Source organism: Puma concolor, chromosome D1 (genome assembly GCF_028749965.1).
Source record: "Puma concolor isolate L17-30 chromosome D1, mPumCon1.1.hap2, whole genome shotgun sequence".
Taxonomy (NCBI): domain Eukaryota; kingdom Metazoa; phylum Chordata; class Mammalia; order Carnivora; family Felidae; genus Puma; species Puma concolor.
Window position 1 is genome coordinate 69,324,797 of NC_141676.1, and position 22,617 is coordinate 69,347,413.

Here is a 22,617-nt window from a genome sequence, read left to right on the forward strand (position 1 = left end):
TATTCTAAGTGCCTAACCTCTGAATTTTGCACTCAGTGGACAGTCAAGAAATTGTTCAATGGGGTTCAATGGGGTATGTCATCAAAATCCCAGCTTCCACAGGGACCAAGTCGCCTTGAGAAAATTACTGAATCCCAGTTTTTTCTTTTCTGAAGTAGAAATAAACATAATTACCTTCTCAAAAGGCCCTATGGATTAAATAAAGCCAGCCATCCAAAGTGCTTCAGCACAATGACAAATAGTATGAGCTGAACAGGGACAACCATGATTAAACTAGCTCCTATATTCTGATCCTTGGTAATATGTAAGAAGTAAATAGTCCTTTCAGGCCATCAATGTGGTTTCTTGGAATTTGTATTTAATATCACAATCTTAGTAGGACTATGAGAAAATAGGTTTAAAAAACTGCCTGAGGTAAAGTAACATTGGAAAATTGCTTATTAAAAAGATTCCAAGGGGCGTCTGGATGGTTCAGTTAGTTAAGCATCTAATTCTCAGGTCATGCCTCAGGTCATGATCTCATGGTTTGTGAGATCTGAGCCCCGCATCAGGCTCTGAACTGACAGTGTGGAGCCTGCTTGTGATTCTCTCTCTCCCTCTCTCTCTGTCCCTCTCCTGCTCGCATGCTCTCTCTCAAAAAATAATTTCTTTAAGATAGCAAGTAATACTTTTTAATAAATCCAAATTATTAGGTAACTCTTGGGACTCTTGGCCCCTGTGAGGTAAGAAAAATACTATATTACTATGGGAAACAGAACACCATAATGACCATAGGCCCATATTCATTCAGGGTCCAAGATCTCTGAGAAAACTGGAGATCATAAGGTTAAAAATAACCTGAAAGGACTTGAATGAATTGCCCTTGGAAAATGTGGTCTGTTCTTTAGTACACCGATAGGGATGTTTTGCTTAAAGAAAGCCAGATGTATATAGCACAGTGCATTCACTCCCTTCTTTGTCTTTGCTTCTATGGTAAAGATTTTTATCGGAACATACGTATCTGCAAGTCTGCTCTCATTCGCAAGTACGCAAATACGTATGATAGCTGAATCAGATGTACATTGTTGACATGCTTTGCTACGCTTCTGTTGTTAATCATTGCTGATCTGTTTTTCCTGAAAACGTATATAAGAAGATCTACAATAAACCTCAGTGCCTTGGCCTGTTGGCTTGGGGTCTCCTGTGCCTTGCTATACTGTCCTCTCTTTTTCTCAGTTCCTCCACCCCCTCCCAGGTCCACGGCCCTTTGAGGTCGACATATTACAATCTATTTTGAGGGGTATTCATAATAATGTTTCTATATCAACTAAAAACAGGGATATAAGTAAGCACTAAGTATATTTTTATAACTACCTCTTTAAGAATTTTCTATAAATATATATAATAACTATTATGTTTGTATGCATCTACATATTTAGGTATTCCTAAAACATGCTGTTAAGTATACATATATATTTTTTGTTTAGATGTTTGGTTGTTTGTTTGTTTTTGAGAGAGAGCGCGAGAAAGAGCTGGGGAGGGGGAGAGGGAGAGGGAGAGGGAGAGAGAGAAGCCTAAACAGGCTTCACATCTAGCATGGAGCCCAATGCAGGGCTTGATCCCAAGACCAGGAGACCATGACCTGAGCTGAAATCACGAGTAAGACACTCAACCGAGCTACCCAAGTGCCCCTAGATGGTTTTTTTTTTTAAACGAAAAAGTTAATTGCAAGGAAATATGCTAATAGAAACAAAACAATCACTTTGCATTGCTTCATGTATCGAACCCAGTCTGCTCTGAATGCTACCTAAATTGGGGCCTTTTTCTGTTAGCACATTATGTAATATTAAATGAAACTACTGATATTTGCAACCTTGTACCTCTATATCCTGTCTTCATTAAGGGAAAAACCCAAGAAAATGGAATGTGACCTCAGCTTGCAGGAAAAATACAAACTGGTTGATTTCACTTATTTGAATCTTATTGCTCATATAGAATGACTGTAATAAAGTTTGCCTGCTTTGGTAAAGAACTTACTGATTTCAATCTTTGTTTTCCAAACTAGTGCAAGTAAAATAAAATCAAAAGGATACTGCTGTAAAGCAGATGAAGCAGTAAACTGTTTGGCCAGTTGCAAAATATGACAGTTTTTTCTGTGAGCTCTCTATGCTATTATCATGCTATTAACTGTTACAGTTTATAATTTAAACTATGGGAGACTACAAGCCTACCAATCTCCAAGGGGGAACTATACTAAATTACTTTCACCATAGTACATCTCATTGCATTTCAGATTCCCTTAAGCCCATAGGAGCTGCTAATTTAAAATCTTAGGATATACGAAGATATCTGAGGTTGAGCATGAATAGGTTATGAGGAAGGTAGAGATAATGATAGCAAACTTTGGAGGATTTCAAAGGCGCAGAAAGAAGTCAGGTAAATCTTGTGTATTCTAGGTGGTAGGACTGAAAATCAGTGTTAGCGTTACAATAGTAATAACCACAAGATCATAGTAAAGCAGCTTTTCTTCTTCCTATTGTGCTTAAAAGTATAATACACATAATGCTAAGGCACAAATATTTCAATTCTAAACTAGAGGAAAGAGGAAACAGAAGCTTCCTATGGGAAGAGATGGCGGAGTTTGGCGTTGAGTTCTCTCTCCTTGCTTAAAAGGCCCAGGCTGTGCTTTTTGAAGGCTTCAGACTGCAGCCTGAGTTCATCATAGGCCTTCTGGATCCCATCGATCCTGCGCTGAAGTTCTCGTACTCTCAAGTTACTGTCCACGGCCACAGCCTCCTGTTCAAACCTCTGTAGCGCATGCCTCCTGGCCACATCTGCTGTCTCCAGCTTCTCCTCAAGCTGGCGGATCTCCGCTTGCTTGCTCTGAAGCGCCCTGCCCCTTTCCATGGACAGCTGCAGCAGCTCATCTTTCTCGCGAGTGACCGTCTGCAGTCTGGCCTGCAGCTCCTGCTTCAGGCTGCCGTGAGCCTGCTCCGCCGCGGCCATCTGCTCCGCGATCTGCTGGTGCTGCTGCTGGAGGCTCTGCAGCTGGCTGTGCAGCTGCTCTGTCTCCTTGGCGTGGGCACAAGCCTGCCGGCTCTGCAGCTCCAGCAGCTCTTGCTCTCTGGCTTGTGCCTGGCGGGCATCCCGAGTACACCTCTGTTTCAGGGTGTCCAGCTCCTTGGAGAGGGCCTCGCTCCGGGCGGTGAGCTGGCGCACTTTGGCCTCCTGGTCCTTCAGAGCCTGGCTGAAGAGGCTGTCATTCTCCAGCCTCAGTTTCTCATTCTCCTCCCTGAGCTTGACGTTCTGACTCTTGTGTTCGTCCTTGAAGCGGATCATCAACTCGTGGTTGGCTGCCAGGGTCATGAAGCGTTCCTCCAGCTTCTGGGCATGCTCGCTCACGGCCTTCAGCTTCTCAGCCTCCAGCATCCTCTTCTCCTCCAGCTCTGTGTTGAGCAGCTCCAGGATCTGGCAGCGCTCCAGGGCCTCATCTGACCTCCGCTTCAGGATGCAGATGAGCTGGGACTGCTCTTGGATGCGGGAGCAAAGCATGGCCTTCTCACTCTTCTCCTCCTCGGACAGTCCCCGGAGATTCGCCAAGGCCTCCCTCAGACCGCCCAGCTCCTTAAACTCCATCTCCTCTTCCTGCTTTTCTGTTTTTTTGTCTTTCTTATCGAAGGGTTCTTCAGTATGTGGAGTGTCCATCCTGACAGCCTTTTCTTCCTGAGGCATAGGTGCTGCTCTCCTCCACTATCGGCTGACTACACAGCCGTTCGCCCTCAGATTCAAAAGCCTTGGAGTGTTGCTAGGGACTCCCAGCGCTCTCCAGCAGTTGCTTTTTCCAGTAAGCAGCCCCGTGATTGGTGGACAGGTCTTCAGAATGCCGTGAAGGAACAGGGAGATCTGAGGGACTGGAGAACCAATCTGTGCTTGCCTTTCTAACAAATCACAGCTCTCTGCTCCCAGCCCAGCATCTGGCCTATACTGTACAGAGAAGAGATGCCAGGCCCACTGGGTTTTCAGCCAGCATCAGGGTGCAAAACAAACAAACGCGACTCCACCTAATTTCTGGGAGGAGTAAATAAATCAAGCTGCCTGTGACATATTTTTCCTCCATCTCCCCCCTTCACTTGTCATGAGAATAAATTACTCTCTGTGGAAACACGTTTGCTCCTTAGAAATGTGTCATCTATAAATACAAAGTAGCAGTGGTGCCCTGGGAGCCAGGATCCTGAGTGGCTGTGAGTTGAACCTATGATGTTTAACACAGCTCAGTACAAGAGCAAACCCCAGTGAAATTTCTTTAGTTTCCCTTCCTATTGTCCCTGGCTGGGGATACATCTTATTAGATATTCAGCTTTCCCTGTTTCTACTCAATGGCAAAATAAGGTTATAGAAAGAAGCTTAATGAACAATATAGATGCGCTGAACATTAAAACTGAAAGATCCAGATGAGGCTTGCTATCATATACCAAAGTCAATTCCAGATTAAACAGTTAAATATAACAAGTAAATTAAAGTGCTCAAAATGGAAACAAAGGAAACACAGGTAAGAATAAAACCTTAAAATAAGAATACAACCTGCAGAAAGGACTGTCTCAGTTTATTCATTATGTAAAAGAGGAGTAAGGAAAAGCTTAATGTGACTTTGCCGAACATCTCAAGTTACTTATAACTTTTTAAATTGTGAGCTCTGAAGTCTCTCCAGCCCCTTGTTCCTTAGGACCTGCTTGACATTTTACTTCCTAGTCCATCCCAACTACTGATGTTCCCCTAACCAACCAGCTCTCTGGCCTTGTTTGTGCGTGTTCTCTCTGCCTGGAATGCCTTTTCCCACCTTGTCCTTTGTTACTCTACTCACTTATTGAGCATCAATACTCAGTTGAGAATCATCTCTGTGAAGCCTTTCCTGGCCCCCACATGTAGAATTGACTGCTCACCTCTTTTGGTGCATCCACTGGAGACTGTTCACAATTCTAATGGAAACTGTGAAAGCCTTATTGCACTCATGGCTCACCTGCCTGCCTCCCCCTATTAAGCCTGAGATCATTAAGGGCAGGGGCTGTGACTGTTCCATCATTGATACTTGACAAGTGCCTGGCACCTTGGGGAGGCTTAGATAAATGTGTGGTGAATAGATGTTGAAGGCAAATTTCAAAAACCTGGAAAAATATCCACCATAAAGATGACAGATGATAAATTTAGATTTTTATAGAGCCTGAACAAATAAAGCATTAACATCTAAAAAGAGAAACAGGGGCGCCTGGGTGGCACAGTCGGTTAAGCGTCCGACTTCAGCCAGGTCACGATCTCGCGGTCCGTGGGTTTGAGCCCCGCGTCGGGCTCTGGGCTGATGGCTCAGAGCCTGGAGCCTGTTTCCGATTCTGTGTCTCCCTCTCTCTCTGCCCCTTCCCCGTTCATGCTCTGTCTCTCTCTGTCCCAAAAATAAATAAAAAAACGTTGAAAAAAAAATTTAAAAAGAGAAACAAATTCACAGATGAAGGGGGGAAAATGGGCAAGGATTGAACCCCCTCACTGATCCAATAAGTTAAAGTTAGATACCATTTCATCCATCAATTTAGTCACAATTTTCCCCCTATTTTAAGACTACCCAGGACTGGTGAGGGTATAGTGAAATAGGTACTCCCACACTATTGGTGAAAATCAGTTGACGGCACATATTGAGGACTAAAAACATTTTTATGCTTTTTAAACTAATGCTTGCCCTTCCTTTTGGGGGAGCATTTTGCTTAGGAAATAATCCAAAAGATAAAGTTTTTCACTGCAGTGTGGCTTATAACAACTAAAAGTTGGAAACCTCAATGTCCAAAAAAGAGAAAATGTTAAGAAATTATATTTTCTTAGGATATTATGCAGCTATTAAACATTATCATGCTTGTAAGTAATTTCATGGCATGGAAAATTTTATGCTAGAAATATAAGTGAAAAAAGAAAGATAAAAATCTTAAAATTCAGAATGATCCTAGTGACTATTGCTATGACCACTGTTTCTGGTGTTCGGATTTCATCTCTCAAGTCATGATGATCAGGAAAAAGCCTGAGTGTCATTGTAGATGTTGGATGGATTTTCAAATGCTTCAGATTTCACCAGAAGGAAAACAGATGAGAAATAATCTGATATTTGGTCTCAGAGATCAGGGTCTCATGTCCGTAAAGGGAAAGCAATGTTGGAAGACTAGGAAATTTCCTGAACTGAAATTTTAATAACTACTTAAATTGTAGGATATTGAGGTTTTATGAAAGTGGATTCCAAAGACTTCACAAATATGAATTAGGGGCTCCTGGGTGACTTAGTCAGTTGAGTGTCTGACTTCGGCTCAGCTCATGATCTCACGGCTCATGAGTTTGAGCCCCACATCAGGCTCACTGCTCTAAGTGCGGAGCCTGCTTCAGATCTTCTGTCCCTCTCTCTGGGCCCCTCCCAACTTGGTGCTCACATGTGCTCTGTCTCTCTCAAAAATAAATATTAAAAAAAGTGAACTAAACTTATTTGTATTTCCCCATTTCTCTTCTTTTCCTTAAATTTCAAGCTCATACACTGAAATGGAACTTACAAAGTTGAGACAAGCGACTAGAAAATTAGAACAGTCGTCTTCATATAAAAAAAAAAGGGTCACAGATATATTGAATGTATTTGCTGATTACCACATATGGTTGTGTGATGTAGTAAAGTGAATTCACAGAATATATTTCCTAAGAAAAGAAAACACGACAGAAAAATACTCAGTGTTAATAGCAGTTGTTTCTTGAGGGATAAGCTTATGGATGCTTCCCTTACCCCCCTCCACCTTTCTATGCCCCTTGCACATAGTGAATGCTTAGTGACATTTGTTGATTAAGTAGATTTTCCACATTAAAAAATGGTTACCTTTCTATGTTAAAATTATTTTATTTTTTTTTTCAACGTTTATTTATTTTTGGGACAGAGAGAGACAGAGCATGAACGGGGGAGGGGCAGAGAGAGAGGGAGACACAGAATCGGAAACAGGCTCCAGGCTCCGAGCCATCAGCCCAGAGCCCGACGTGGGGCTCGAACTCACGGACCGCGAGATCGTGACCTGGCTGAAGTCGGACGCTTAACCGACTGCGCCACCCAGGCGCCCAAAATTATTTTAAAAAACTAAGTCCATAGATAACTTGTCAAGTCTAAGAATCTCACAAGACCCTAATCAATATTCATTTACCTATTTACTCAACAAACAGCTACTAGGTATAGTGTGGTGCTAGAGGCTAAGTATACATTAATAAATTAGACACCATCTCTTTTCTGAGAGAACTTCCATTTAGTAATAATGACTCTAGGCTCCTCTCTGCCATGGTTGTTTTCCTTGCTCTAACATTTTTCCCCCCACCTACCTTTGATCCTGAAATTATCCAATTTATTTCCTCCCCAGAAGTTCAAAGCCTAAAACTGGGCTGATGCTCTCCCTAGTGGTGACCAATGAGTCCCCTCCACTTGCCTGTAAGTCTTTTAATGTCTCTTTTTTTGAATCTACTATCTCCAGAGTTCTTCTATATAACCTGCACAGTACTAGGCACTTGTACATCTTCTCCCATTTAATTCTAACAATATTCTTGAAAGGTAGGCATTAGTATATACATTTTATAGTTTGCAGGGAACAAAGAAACGAAGGCACAGAGAGGTTGAACAAGTTACCCCATGTCACCCTGAGTGGTAGAGCCAGAATTCAAACCCAGATCATTTGGATACCAAAGGTGCTTCTACTGACCACTCTGGTGTTTTGCAGGTCAGGGATCTGAGAATAGGAGGAGGCAGGCAGTCCCAGTCCTAGATAGGGAGACACTAGAACCAATCACAGTGTTTCAGAGCTGGCTGGCTGCTGGGAGGTGGCTGAGCAGGTGAAAGAAGGGCTGAGAAAGAGCTGGCCCCATGAAGCTGCAGGAGCTGGAACAGGATCTGTACTTTCGACCTGGGAGCTGTGCCTCCACTCAGCTCGTGCCTCTCCTTGTGGTCAGAGCAGGATCAGGAAATAGAGCTAGACTACACATCTCCCTAAAAGACCTTGAGAGACCATGGGAAGGGGGTTCTAAGTTAGCCACTCTTACTGGGCAGAAGTTTCTCACGTGTTTCAAGTGGATAGAGGTTCTAACATCTGTTCAGAGGAGACAAGCACACTAGTCATTTTCAGTGATGTTTCCTAGACACCTGTCGTAAGGTTTCACACTCCTGACCATCCAGACCCGCCTAACCTACAGTGCTTGTTTTGAGAAAGGCAAGCAAGTTGGGTCCTAAGGAGGAGTCATACTTTATATCCTAAAATGACCCAAAAAATGTCTCTGTGGAAAACTTTTCAAAAATAAATATTAACCTATCTTCAATGCTTTTCAACTACTTCTTTAAAAGAAAAACTTCCACTTTCAAAAACGTGGTCAAAGCATCTCACTCGGAGGAAATGATGTCCAGAGTTACAGTAAAGACTCGAGAAATATTAGCTTACCAATTCTTTAGCCTTGCTGCGAATTTAAGATTTTAGGACTTCTAACATGAAGTATCTCATTTAAAATAAGAAGCTAGTTAACTTGACAACACAATTAAATCATATCATAATTTCTTCTAAGGGTTTTTACAAAATACTGTATGAAAATTACACATAGGAAGCAAAGTTTAACAATTTACATTCTAATTAAAACTTTGTTGCAAAACATGCCTGTGACCACTCTCATGCTAATTTCATATAGTAGAGTTACAGGAAAAACAGAATCTTATATATGCAAGGTTTTTGGTTTTTTCACGTAGTCTATGACAAAATACAGGGTTGAGAGCTTGGGAGAAAATTAAGCCAAAAACTGAATTCCACCTATGAGCCAGGAGGTGGCACCAAAGCACATCTGAGACTTTGACATTGGGGGCCGGGTGGAAAGCAGTTTCAAAGGCAGAAAGAAATACATGCAATAAATTCAGTCTCAAGTCCCTAACACGGAATTCCATATCATAATAGAGATTATAGAGTATATCGGTTTCTTATGGTCAAATTATTTATCATCACTGATATTTCCCCCCCTCCCTACTTCTTATAGGAGTGTTTTTCTGTCCCTCTTTTACAAAAACTGTACATTTTCAGTTCCTGCAAGGGTTTTCAACCACCGAGAAGCAGGCCTTCTGAAATGTTGCACAAAATTGTGGTGTGAAACACAACAGCAAACTAGAAAATGTTGCTCATTAACATCACCCCATATGTAATATTTTTTGAAAGCGTTTTCCCTGAAGCCTCAGTACCATTTGATTTTGCTAGCTTTCTCAAATATCTTCTTTAATGTTGAGGGCACAAATAAGTTACACTGTTTATTATTATTTAAATCTCTTGGGCCTTGTAACCAAAGAAGCACATGCAGGTTGACTTGAACATGCTGTGTGGCATCTGTTAGTGGAAATAGGTAGCAGGTGAGAACTCTGTCCACACAGTCAGATTTTCAAGATCAGATTCCACCTGTTTAGTGGTTTTTAGTGGAGGAGCCAGTGGATGCTGAGTTCATTTTGAAATCTTGGCAATTAATAGCATTCTGAGAGGCAGGGTTGCTTCAATCCAAGTATTGGGGGAATTCACCATCTTTTCCCAGAGAGCAACTTCCTCTGAAGTAGAGTCCATCCAATCCACTTCAGTGCCATAGCTTTTACCTGGTGGGGGGTGGGGGTGGGCAGAGAAAGGAAGCTTTGCATTTAGAAAGGAATTGTTCTTTGGAGGCGGCGAGGAAGGTCATTCCCTCATTATAATCACCAGTGGAAGACAGCTAGGAAGCGTTTTCATATCACCAGGAGGGCAAATCTGGGGCTCAATCGAAGAAAGAGCTGTTTAGTCACCTGAGCTAGCTGACAATCTGTCAGGGACATAGTGGGGTAGTAGGAAAGAGGCCTGGCACTGGGATGGAGGTGACACTAGATAATCTCTAAGGAAGTGTGGTTTGGGGTTTTGTGTCTAAGAGACTCGACTTTGAATCTTGGCTCTGATGCTTATTAGCTCTGTTACTTCATTTCTTAGAACATCAGTTCCTCTGGAGATAACATAGTAACGACTCATAGAATTTCTGTGAGGATTAAATGAAATAATATAATCAAAGCACTCAGTGCAGTGACTACTGCTCCACAAATGTTAATTGCTATCATTATTTAAAGCATCCTTTTAGTCATAAAAGGATATAAATGTTTTTCAGGGAAGAGTAGTGATGAAGGATTTTCTGTAACCCCCCACATACTCTAACTTAAGCTCTGTGTGGACAGACACTACATCCTGTTAATCTTCATATCTAGAGCCCTTGGCATACAGCCTGACATTCCTTCATTCATTCATTTCATTACACTTAACAGAAATAGAATATCTGTTTTCATAAGGAAGAAGCAAAGCAACAAGCAGACAAACCTCTACTGTCTCCAGAAGCACTTGGCTCATAGAGAATTAAAAACGTAACAGACATTACCTGTTCCAAAGCCAATCCGAAGACCTCCCAAAAACTGGTTGGTTAATTTGTAATGGTCCCAGACAGTAAGCTCTACACAGGCTTCTGTCAGATCTTCAGGCCTGAAACCATCATACACCATGGTGTGGTTGAAGACAGGGTTGGTGGTTTTCCCTACAGCTCTTGTCTTTTGGCGACTTTTCCTACTTGTATCTGGAAGGATGATACTACAAAAGAAATCATTGTGAAAGCATTTTACTAAGATGGTGAACATTTACACCTTAAGTGTACTTCAACACAGCTAGTGAAGACTGGCAGAAGGATATAGAAGAAAAAAAGAGTGTAGAGAGGCAGTGGTGGTGGCGATGGTGATGGTGGTGGTGGGGATGATGGTGGTGGTCATGGTGGTGGTGATGGTGGTGGTGGCCGTGGTGGTGATGGAGATGATGATGGGGATGGGGATGGGGATGGTGATGGTGGTTGTGGTGGTCATGGTGGGGGTGGTCATGGTGGTGATGGTAGTTGTGGTGGTGTTGGAGAATATTATGGGGATGGTGGTAGTGGTCATGGTGGTGGGGGATGGTGGTGGTTGTCATGGTGGTGGTAGTGGTGGTGGTGGTCGTGGTGGTGATGGCAATGATGATGGGGGTGGTGATGGTGGTTGTGGTGGTCATGGTGGGGGTGGTCATGGTGGTGGTGGCAGTGGTGGCAGCATCCTAATGGAGGTACTCTTCATTACTCTTCATTACAGTGGACCAGACTTGCTTTGAATCCTGACTCTGCCATTTATTGGTTGTGTATTGTAGGAAAAGTCACTTAATCTCTCACTTGCTTCATCTTTAAAATGAGAATGGTGATACCTAATTCATAAGGTTAATGTTATAATTACATATGAAGCAAACAACTTAGTTCAGTGCTTTCAATTAGTAAGTGCTTAACATGGTAGCAATTGCTTGAGGATTCCTTTAAAATTTGGAAATATGATCTAGTCCTGATTATCTCTTTTCTGTTTTTAACCTACCATACCTCTTATAAATACAAGAAGGTCTGAAAGTTGTCTCAGAATGAGAGACTGCCCTGAGCTGAAAAATCTTACCAGCTGACATCTATGAATAATATATAGAGAGAAAGTCACAAATAATGTCATATAAACTTAAACAGCTACAACTGGTCTTCTGAAAGAATAGGTATAGATAAAATCAGTCAGGGGGGCTAAGAGAGCACACTAATAGCTGTTTAGACACTGCTGACTTGATGCCAGGCATTTACATGTATAACAGAGAAAAAAGTTTGCCACTTAAAAACTCAAATTAGGGGTTCATGTCACAGGTCCTTCCAGAATGTGTTGCCGCTGTCCTAAGTTATTTCATTTCAAACCATGAATGATGAGTTTCAGCATCACAGGTATGGAGGCTTGAAACCAACCAGCAAAGGCTGGGCTATGGTAGAGATGAGAGAGGCAGAGTTATCAATGCTGTTACCATTTAACAAAAGAATTTAGATGGTTGCCCCTTAGCAGAGGTAGATCGAGACATTCCTTCACCCAGATGTGCACTTCTCCAGTTGTAGGAAGCTTTTTACCTATAATTGAAAAAGGGCAGAAAAGAAAATTTCACTGCCATTCCTCTCTTGGCAATACTGCATCCAAAGATGCAGTCTGGAACAGTGATGCTAGCTAGAGCTTGATGATATGATCCTAATTGGCTAAATTTATACATTCTTAACTAAATCTTCCCTAGTCTGGCTGCACTGAGCTCAGATAACTCTATGCAAATAATTCATATTGATTCCAAGTACAGAGTACTACATCATTATTTCTGGGTTTGGCTTGTTTCAAGATAAATTATAGAGATCAGGTATATAAATCATCCATTTACAGTTATATTCAAAACATCTCAATGAAATGCATATTCCTTTCAAATATTGTTAATGGGAGGCATTTGAAACATAATGAGTATAAAGTAAACAAAACAGGTACTGGCTAAGTACAGCCACTTTTCTTGTTAAATGTGGTTACACACTTTGTGACAATATTGCGTACACACACATAATAACTAGGGTTATGGCCAGGGAATTCTGAGAAGTTGGCTTACTCTTTAGTTGTTGGCTAGGCTGGGTGCACATGGACAGAGGACTGCTACCATATTTTTCTGAATGGGTTAACCTAATTAACCAACAGGAATTTAATGAGCATTTATTATATGCTCAGCCCTATGCTAGTAATATCATTGGATACAAGGAACATAAGAAATCTATGTCCTCGGGAAATGTTTACACTTAAAAAGAGTAATTCAAATAAAAACTATAAAAATGTAATACAGAATGAAATGCCAAGTTATTACTATAATGTTCTAGGTGATGATGTGCTCAACGAGGGTGAATGCATATAGCCAGGAAAAGCTTTATGGAGAAGATGGGGCTTCATCTAAGACTTGGATAGGTTGAGAGAGGAAGCCACTCCAGAGAAGAGAAACTACATGAACAAAAAATCAGAGAAGGTGGAGCCCACCACAAAACATCATCTCCTTTGCCCCCTGCTCCCACCAAGAAATGATAGTGGTGGAAAACAGACTGGCAGAATTTCTATGCATGTGGACCATAAATGATAGGATAGAAATTATATATTTTAAAAATCTGCCTTTTAGGAAGATCCAGAAGTAACAAGACGGTGGTTTGGCAGCCATATGGACCTAAAGATATCTTTTACTTGCCCTCCAATTCTTTTTTTTTTTTTTTTTTTTAACCGAATTAGAATGCTTTTTCTAGTTCAATCACTGCCCTTACCATCCAAGATTTCTTTCATGCCACTGGTTTCACTGCCTGGTTACTGAAAGCAGTTGAGTTGCAACCTCTGATTTCAGTCATAACATTTATACAGATTCTTAAGGAGAAAAACTTGGGGAACTTGCTTAGGAAGTAATGGCAGGCATTCATTTCTTGCTAGTCTCTTGCTCCTTAACTGGGCTGGAGACCTGAGGCCCTAACATCAAGGATGCAATTAGGAATCTTGAGGAAAAAGCTTTCAGTCCTGCTGAGACCTTAAGAATGGGGAACCAATACACTCTTACTTCCTAAGGGCTCCATATGAATTTGTCTAATTCTTGCCTGTGAGGAACACCCAGGCTCCATTCTGAACACAGGAAAGGCCATCCACACTGTGCAGATACACCCAGTAAGTCTTGGGTAAGACTAGAAATCAGTGCTCTAGGTGATTTTGATGCAATATTTGGGAACCATTTCTTAAGCATAAGTGGTTTATTATGGAGATGCTAAACAATGATTTCTACTATTGATATTCATCACTTCCAGCTGAGATCATACCAACCCTCACACTGGGAACAATAAAAAAAAAAAAAAAACTTTTGGAGAGTGAGGTGATAGTTCAAACAAGGATTGTAAACTAGAGAATTTTGGAAACTGAACATTTTTTTTTTCCATGGAACCAGAAGGTAGAATGGTGGTTATCAGGGGCTGGGAGAAGGACATGGTGAGGCTGAAGTTTAAAGGGTACAGAGTTTCAGATATGCAAGATGAAAAAAGGTCTAGAGATCTGCTTTATAACAATGTGAATATGCTTAATCCTACAAAAGGTACACTTCAAAATGGTTAAGATGATAAATTTTATATTATGTGTTTTTACCACAATAAAGAATTATCAACTATAAATTGACTCATCTGGTCCATATAATTACTTAGTTAATAATTTTGCCTAGGGTTTCACCTTTGAAAATATCACAGAGTTCAAAGAAATCCTTGGAGAGGGAAGGGATCGGGAAAGGACATAAATCTGGATGGAAAATCATTACATACCAGGAATTGGATCTGGAACATACTGGAGAGCTAACTTCATTTCACCTCTGTTTTCTGCTTCAAGGGCAACTGGTGCTGTCTGGAAAATGAAGGACACTGTCAGTAAGTGTGAGACACAAACTATTTTACTCTGTTGATATTGTGTTATAAGACAACAAATGCCCGTTTCTGTGAGTATGTATCACCCATGAGTGCCCTGAATTAACATTTCCATCAAAGCTAAACTCTTGCTTTTATATCTGGGAAAGCCATACTGTGTATCTTGGAAAGACTTGCTTGGTACCCAGAAAATATCTCAAGGCCTTTAGTCTCAGAGATAGTAAAGAAATCAGAATGGCTTTCTTGGAGAGAGAAGAAATGTTCTGGGATGCTTTTTTATAAAAGCACATAAATTTTGTTGGTCACCCAGTCAGACATAAAACTATTTATTTGAGTTACTCTTTCTTTGAGTAAGAAGAGTGTGGGGAAAGTCTGGGGGAAGAAAATCCAAACATTACATTTCCAAAGCTGCATTAACCTGATCATTTCAGATCACATGGTTTGATGTCTGTAAGAATAACAAAGACTGGACAATAATTTTAAAATGTGTATCTATTATTTTCAAGTATAAGAGAGCTGGTTTCACTTTCAAATTCTGGTCCTTTAGAGCCTTATTGCCAAAACATAGCTATGCATCAGAAACCTAAGGGTTAGTTTAAAATGAAAAGCTTTTGACATCTTCTAAGGAATTCACACCCAGTGAGTCTTGGGTAAGACTAGAAATCAGTGCTCCAGGTGATTTTGATGCAATATTTGGGAACCATTTCTTAAGCACAAGTGGTTTATTATGGAGATGCTGAACAATGATTTCTACTATTGATATTCATCACTTCCAGCTGAGATCATACCAACCCTCACACTGGGAACAATAAAAAAAAAACTGGATTAAACAAATTTATTTGAAAGAATTAATGAATTATTATCACGACTCAAATGGAGAACATCTTTGAGTCTGACATTTGTTGCTTTTCACTTTGAGGCATCAGCTGATTTTTAAGTAGTGCCAAACTAGAGCATAATAGAAAGGAATAGCCTTAGACATACTCTAGATCAGTGGTTGTCAAAGTATGGTCCCCAGGCAAGACGCTGTATCAGCAACCAGCCATGGCTAGAAACTTGGGCCCAGATGTTACTAAATCAGAAACCCTGGCAATAGGGCCCAGAAATCTGTATTATAATAAGTACTTCACGTGAATGGGGTGCATGCTAAAATCTGGTAACTACTTCCCTAGGCTTTCACTTGGAATCCCTGAAGGGCCATAGGCTAGGAATTTGAGCAAACAAAAACTACATGAGACCACATGAAAACTGAAACCCAGCTTCTAGTCAGTTTGTTCTCAAAGTGTTCTGTCCCCACTCTGTGTGTCAGAAACGAAAGTAAACCCTCTCAAAGTATCCCTAGAACTCTCATATACAATGTCTAGCTTACAATAAAAAATGAACAGGCATACCAGGACAAAGGACCAAATGACCAAACTAAGATAAAAAATTAGATAAAAGAGACATACAAATGTTTAGGATATTGGGTTTTCAGATATATATTTTAAATAACTTTGATTAATATGTTCATGAGGATAATGTTAAGATAGAGAATTTTAGGAGAGAAGTGGTCTATGAAAAATCAAATGAAAATATAAATCTGAAAAATATAACGATTGAGAACCTGTAAGATGGGTGTTTTAGACATAGCAGATAAGAAAATTATTTGAATGGAAAGACAAGTTAGCAGAAACTAGCCAGCCTGAATTCTGGAGAGGAGAAAAAAAAAAAAAGAACAGAAAATACATTAAAAGGGCATAAGAGACATATTGGACAGAGTGAAAGATATAATGATCCCAAACAAGGGATAACCGTTATTAATTAAAATGCAGTTTATAGTAGTTTCTCCTACATGCCAGGCACCAAACCAACCAACAAACCAAAAACGTCAGAACTTACCTTTCGCTTCAGAGGGTACCACTTCAGTTGTTTATTCTGTTTGTTGTCCCAGTCCCAAGTTTCCAAGTCAAGTTCCACTTCCCCTAGAAAACTATTGCGCTTAAATGTATCTCGATGCCAAACGGACAGGTTCAGCTTTTGTGTTTTTAAGATTTGCTTTTCGACTTTATACTGCAGATCAAAGAAGGAAATTAAAGTGGTGAATAATATTATTTTATGCCAAAGTTATGACACAGAGATAAAGAGAAAAGTCATCTGTACAGATCAGGTTTTCTCATCTGCTAGGTTTCAAGTCTCAAAGATATTGCAAAGTCATCTTATTCTAAGTGTCTTGTTTCAAAGAGCTAAATCCATCTTTCACAAAAGCTGATTTTCTTTCTGCTTCTGGAAAAGCAAACCACAGTTCAAATATCATAGCCAGTAATAGCTTTATAAAAACGAAAGCCAATTATTCATTTTTTACTGGATGTTTTTTTGTTCAAACTAGATATAACATAAGTCCAATTCAGTCTCAAAATGCTAATGAAGTTTAATCCTGTGGTCTGTTTTCTACCTAAGGACAAGGTATTTTTTTTCTAATAGACTCTATTTTTTAGAGCAGTCGTAGATTTATAGCAAAACTGAACAGAAAGTACAGAAAATTCCTATATACCACTTGCCCCCATTTACACACAACATCTCCCACTATAGATATCCTGCAATGACAAGGTACTTTTCAATTAAATTCCTTTTTCCTGATTCATATGGTTAAGTGGAAAATATCTGGCATCCTAACAGTTTTTCATCTAAGATGTAATCAATCCTAGATTGTATATAATCATGGGAGGGATAATAGTACTTCTGACCTAAAAATAATCTCTATTTGGTTTTATGATGTACTACTTGAATGTCCATTTTTGTTGTAGCAGGCTGGTCTTTCTCTGAATTTACCATTTAAATTAGGTGGCTTTTCCTGAGTATAGGGTTGAAGTAGTTGACCTAGAAACAGCTAGGGTATGGAGGTATATCACAGTCAAACTGTAATTAAAAACTGGCTACAGAAAATCTATAAAAAATTGACCATGGATGACTGAAAATTAATTTAATTCTGCTTCTTTCCTCAGAGGATAATCAAATAGTTGGACAGCCTTTCAGAAAAAGGGAATGAATGACACTTCTTCTGTTTCCAGTTTCAAATTATCATGACTAAGACAACATTATACAGTCTGGGGTAGGGGGAAATATGGGTATTTGAGGCAGGTATACTTTCTTTTTTTTTTTTTTTTTTAATTTTTTTCAACGTTTTTTTATTTATTTTTGGGACAGAGAGAGACAGAGCATGAACGGGGGAGGGGCAGAGAGAGAGGGAGACACAGAATTGGAAACAGGCTCCAGGCTCCGAGCCATCAGCCCAGAGCCTGACGCGGGGCTCGAACTCACGGACACGCGAGATCGTGACCTGGCTGAAGTCGGACGCTTAACCGACTGCGCCACCCAGGCGCCCCAAGGCAGGTATACTTTCTATTCATCTGTCTACCCATCTATCCTTCCAATAAACATTTTTTGAGTACCTATTCAGACACTGTATTGAGTCAACATGTGTTTAATACATACTAATCACTTTGCATATATTAATTCTTTTAATGTTCACACCTACTGAAGTAGGTAGGTACTCTTATTGTCTCCCTTTGGCAGATATGAAGCACAGACAGGTTCAGTCATTTGCCCAAACGCACAGTTGATAAATGGCACAGAGTTGGACCTTGCCCTCCTGGAACTCACAGTTTAATGGGAAAGCAGACAATGAGGCTAGCAGTTCAAGTGCTGAGTGTTAACAAAGCCTAATATAGAACAAGGTGACTGAGGCAGCAGACCGCAAGGTGGCCCGATGGGTTAAGGACAGCCTCTCATAGGAAGAGGCATTTAAGGCTGTAGGAGGTAGTTAGGGATAGAATGTGGGAAAGAGCCCTCTGGCCAGATGGAACAGGAAGTCCAGCAGTATGAGAAAATGTAGTCAGTTCCTCCAAAGAACAGAAAGGAATCAGGGTGACCTGAGCAAAGACTCTGAAATTGAAAAGAGGAGGCTGGAGCCTGGGTTGTGGAGGGACTGGTGACGTGTTAAGAAGGATGGACTTGCCGCTAAGGGTAATGGGAATCCTAAAAGATTTTAAGCAGAGAAATAACATGATCAGAATTATGCTCTTGGTAAATCATTTTTACGATGCTCAATTCTGTCAGCTGTGTGTCTTTGAGCAATTTCCTTTGTTTCTCTAAGCTTCACCTGCTTCATCCGTGAGGTGCAGGCAGTATCCTCCTGGTGGCCTATGTAGAGAATGCATGACAGAACGCAAACAACATTCAAGGTGTATGGTCTCATGCAAGGCAGTTTGTCAGAAAATGTTTATTCCTTCCCTTTTTCTCTCCCCGTGACTGACTTCACTTGTAGAGATACTACCCAAGAAGACGTGGCTATTTAGGGGCACCTGGGTGGCTCAGTTGGTTAAGCGTTGGACTTTGGATCAGGTCATGATCTCAGTGAGTTGGAGTCCTGAGTTGGGCCCTGTGCTGACAGCTGAGAGCCTGGAGCCTGCTTCGGATTCTATGTCTCCCGCTCTCTCTGCCCCTCCCCTGCTCACACTCTGTCTCTTTGTCCCTCTCTCTCAAAAATAAACACACATTAAAAAAATTTTAGACAACATGGCTATTTACACATAATCACAGTGACACATCATTATTTAGGATTTTCCTAGACAGAGAGTTCATAGATACCCGCAGTATCTCATTATACACAGGATTCAAGGTCTTCTTCACTACAAGTGTTTTCTTCTTGCCCATTTTGCCCTTGTCTGGTAACAGATAGGCCTTTACATATCTAAAAAGAGAAGCGGAAAGACAAGAAGGTCAGAGAAAATAAAAGTCATGTTTCTATCTCTACTTTGAAAAATGCATTGGTAATTGACAGAAATAATTCATGACACTCAGAAAAGTGATAAGTAAATGAATGTTCTCACTAATGTCTTTTATACTTAAACGTTTAAACACATTGCAGCAGAATTGATCATTTCATAATTGTTTTAAAATTTTTTAAAGGATATTTCCTGAACTCCTTTTTTCTTTGGCCTTATCTGATATGGAGGGTGGTGGGGGACAGACCTCTAATGTAGTGCTTAATTTTACTGGCTTGTTTCCAATTAAGAAAAGACTGGTGCTTACAGAATTTTTTAAAAAGTTTTGTTACTGCCTTTTGAAAACAAAAATTACTCTTAGCACCAACCTAATCAAGCCACATTCAATGGGGGAAAAAAGTATACTGGCCCCAATTGTTTTTATAATAAAAGCATGAAGGATTAGGCTTATACCAGCAAAATAATTAAGAATCTGACTTCTGCATAAGGATAAGTGAGGAATGTACTCAATTTTTGCAAATAAACTGAAATATCAATTAAGCCTCTGATTTAAAAGACAAGCTGGTAATTCCCCCTAAAGTTCTTCTGTAAAATAGAAGTTAAATTTAGAATCTACCTCAGTCTAGAATCTTAACTGTTCCTGCACCACTGAACATTCTGAAGTATGCCCCTACATGCCCCTAACTTTAGAGAAGTTTGAGAGTCATGGGAACAGATTAGGGTTTAAGCCCTTATTCCCAGTTTTGCCGCTGACTCTCTGAATTTATGTAAATAGGTCACTTATCTTTTCTGGCCTTAATTTCCTTATCTGTTAAAAGAATGAATGGGACAAGATGGCCTCAAAGGTCCCTTCCAACTTGAAATATTTTGTGCTTCTCTGACATTTTTATAGTTTAATAACTTTGGCATATGAATTTATAAAGTAAATAAAACAGCACTTCCCCCAAACTTTTCTTGTCAAACATTTCTTTTTGATGCAGTCACACACATACCCTCCCTTCAATTTCTTTCTTTCTTGGCCAGTTTCTGCAAGATTACGAATAACTAAAACAGTTACTTCAAATTGTACTTACGGGTCTGAGCGCTGTTTTTTAACATCTGCTGCTGCTAAGTCTTTACACTGGGCCACAAAGACATGCAACTCCTTCAATGAGTCCACATAGTCGATTGCAAACTGAATATTTCCTTTCACTTCCAGATTGCCAAAGTCTCCACTGTAAACACTCATCACACTGCCGCTCACCTGAAAGCATCCGAAACACACAGTGTTTGTTTCTATCTCTTTCACAAATCCAATACAAGGATCATGAATATAATCTTTGCTTGCCATTATTTCTCTAGTTTGCACTTAAGGCAATTAATAAAATATGGCATAAAGACAGGCCAACACAGACAACCTGACGTAATATATGGCACAACTAGTGTGTAAAAAAAAAAAAATGCCTCTAAAAGATACAGATGAAAAGTGAAATGCAAAGTTATTTAGATACTGGCTCATTTCAAAGCAGGGGGATTTTTATGGTGGGGGGCATTCAAAGTTCCATTTTTAGGCATGCTTAGTATTTAAGACATTAAAGAAAGAGGATGTGAGAAACCCCAGGCACACAAATCACAGTGACACATTGCTCTATCAAATTTCCAAGGCACTAAAAAGGAATTTTACTATGTTACTCATCCACTAAATCTAGGAAAATGCTTACTGGGCCATACGCCTTTAGAGGTCAGGAAGGGTAGAGAATGGATGATTGATGAAGGCAGTTGAAAGCCTTCCCAAGGCCAAACATTTGATTGTTATCAGCAGAAATTCAATTTAAACAGATTTTTTTTTTTTAAAGTTTGAGAAATGGGAGGCTAGTAAGAATTTAAGTACAGCTTTATCATTTGATTAGCATACCTGGTGAGATATGTGCATGTTTATGTATATCAGAGAACTATTTGGTAAGTGTATGTGGATATATTTACATATATATATTTCTACACACATACTACATGCACAATGACTGATCTCACTTTATGAAAGAAGTTCTAGGTAGAGTCAAATTTTCTAAAGCCAACCTGAATACACTTAAGTAGATTTCCTTTTAAAACCCTGTTCTAAATCCTTCTGTAAGGCAAAGAAATCCCATTCTTTTATGTGAATCAGTACCTTTATTCATCAGGTTTGCTAAAAGAGAGATACAATTCTAAACCTGCAAAGAGAATATAAAACATTTCTAATATAAGCAGAACTTAACAATAGTTACCCCATTTGTTGCAGAGAAAAATGCAGTGGTTCATCTTGTTGGTAATTTAGGCTTATTTCTAAAGCACTTACATCCCAAAAAACATATTCATTTATAATGGATGTGAACTCTTTTTATGCTTAAAAAAAGAAAAACAAAGATTTAGCTAGCCAGAAGCTAATTGTGGGTTAGAGAAAAAGCTAGTGCCCTTGGAATCTGGGAATACAATGGGAGCCATTTAGTAAGAAGGAGCATGGCAGAGCAAGGTTCACAGAAGCAGAGAGATATTAACACGGAGCCTTTGTTTACATACAGAAGACAGGGACGTCATGCCAGAGGAGCTGCTAAGATTGGTTAAAGAGCTTGGGCTCTTCTTGTGTCTGCTGAGCTGGTAACTGCTTTCTGATGCTGTATCTGTTTCTCTGTCATCACTCTACAAAACATCATATAATATACACAAAATTTAAATTCAGGATGAGTGAAGATCAGAATCTCAATTTAGAAAAATACGGTATCTCGGTATCCCAGGGATCTGTCAACATTTCTGAAGGTCAAAAGACACTCGTGCTAATCACCAGGGAATGGGATTCAGGATGAAATGGGTGGTCTATCTTGGACCTCACCTAAGGAGGAGAGCAGTGCTTTGCTACCAAAATAACAAAGTGATTTTTTTTTTTTTTCACCTACAAGGTGGGCCCATAGTGCTACAGAAGGCAGCATTACTGTGAGCTTTCTTGTTACTGTCTTAGTATATGTATTTAGGTTACTTGGGGAACTTTATTGATAGATATGAGAAGTTAACTTTACCCACACAATAAAAGGTCTAAGACTTACTATCAAAACATAAAATGTCGTGTGTAATTCCTCATTATTAACATAGCCTGTCTTCCCTAAAATTCAAATCTTTTACTTGAGACACTATTAAACTAGAAAAATAAATGCTAGTTTGATCTGTTTCAACTAGAACTTATATATATACATATTTAAGAATTCTAAACCACCTCTTATGTATTTTCATAGTGCTATTGTGCTTATCTTTTTATTGCTATAGGGAAGTATATATTAAATTACATTTATTAACATGTATTAAATTCTACCCACATTAGATTTTAACAATTTTTTTAAAGTATTATTTTAAATATGTCCCAGGAAATATTTACCTGGGTCAAGAAAAAAAAAAGTGGCAATAATAAATTTTATTATATTCAGAGCTAAAGTTTATCAGACAGTACCTTTAAAAATTCATGATTCAGAATGTGTTCCTTTTGGGGTTAGAGAGTTTATGGAGCAGTTCAGTGGAGTTAGGGAAA

At 39.7% G+C, this 22,617-nt stretch overlaps 2 protein-coding genes across 22 annotated transcripts in view; both read right to left on the bottom strand.

Annotated features, from left to right (window-relative positions):
• Positions 1-2,411: 2,411 nt before the first annotated feature.
• Positions 2,412-6,885, bottom strand: CCDC89 (coiled-coil domain containing 89). Its single transcript, XM_086678507.1, has 2 exons — positions 5,475-6,885; positions 2,412-5,242 (listed from the first exon to the last, which is right to left on the bottom strand). Exon 2 carries the CDS (start codon positions 3,709-3,711, stop codon positions 2,599-2,601), a length of 1,113 nt encoding a protein of 370 aa, XP_086534633.1. The 5' UTR covers positions 3,712-5,242; positions 5,475-6,885; the 3' UTR covers positions 2,412-2,598.
• A 1,455-nt stretch (positions 6,886-8,340) lies between these two features.
• Positions 8,341-22,617, bottom strand: part of SYTL2 (synaptotagmin like 2) — a 156,792-nt gene continuing 142,515 nt past the window's right edge. For 17 of the 21 annotated variants that reach the window (XM_086678481.1, XM_086678484.1, XM_086678482.1 and 14 more), the window contains 8 exons: positions 21,621-21,740; positions 20,159-20,328; positions 18,949-19,051; positions 16,201-16,371; positions 14,224-14,302; positions 11,895-11,994; positions 10,435-10,640; positions 8,341-9,637 (listed from right to left, as the gene is read on the bottom strand). In XM_086678481.1, coding sequence (XP_086534607.1) covers positions 9,492-9,637; positions 10,435-10,640; positions 11,895-11,994; positions 14,224-14,302; positions 16,201-16,371; positions 18,949-19,051; positions 20,159-20,328; positions 21,621-21,740 — 1,095 coding nt within the window. In that variant the 3' untranslated portion in view covers positions 8,341-9,491. The remainder of the gene's footprint in view (positions 9,638-10,434; positions 10,641-11,894; positions 11,995-14,223; positions 14,303-16,200; positions 16,372-18,948; positions 19,052-20,158; positions 20,329-21,620; positions 21,741-22,617) is intronic. The other 4 variants (XM_025928232.2, XM_086678491.1, XM_086678490.1 and 1 more) reach the window with 1 other exon arrangement.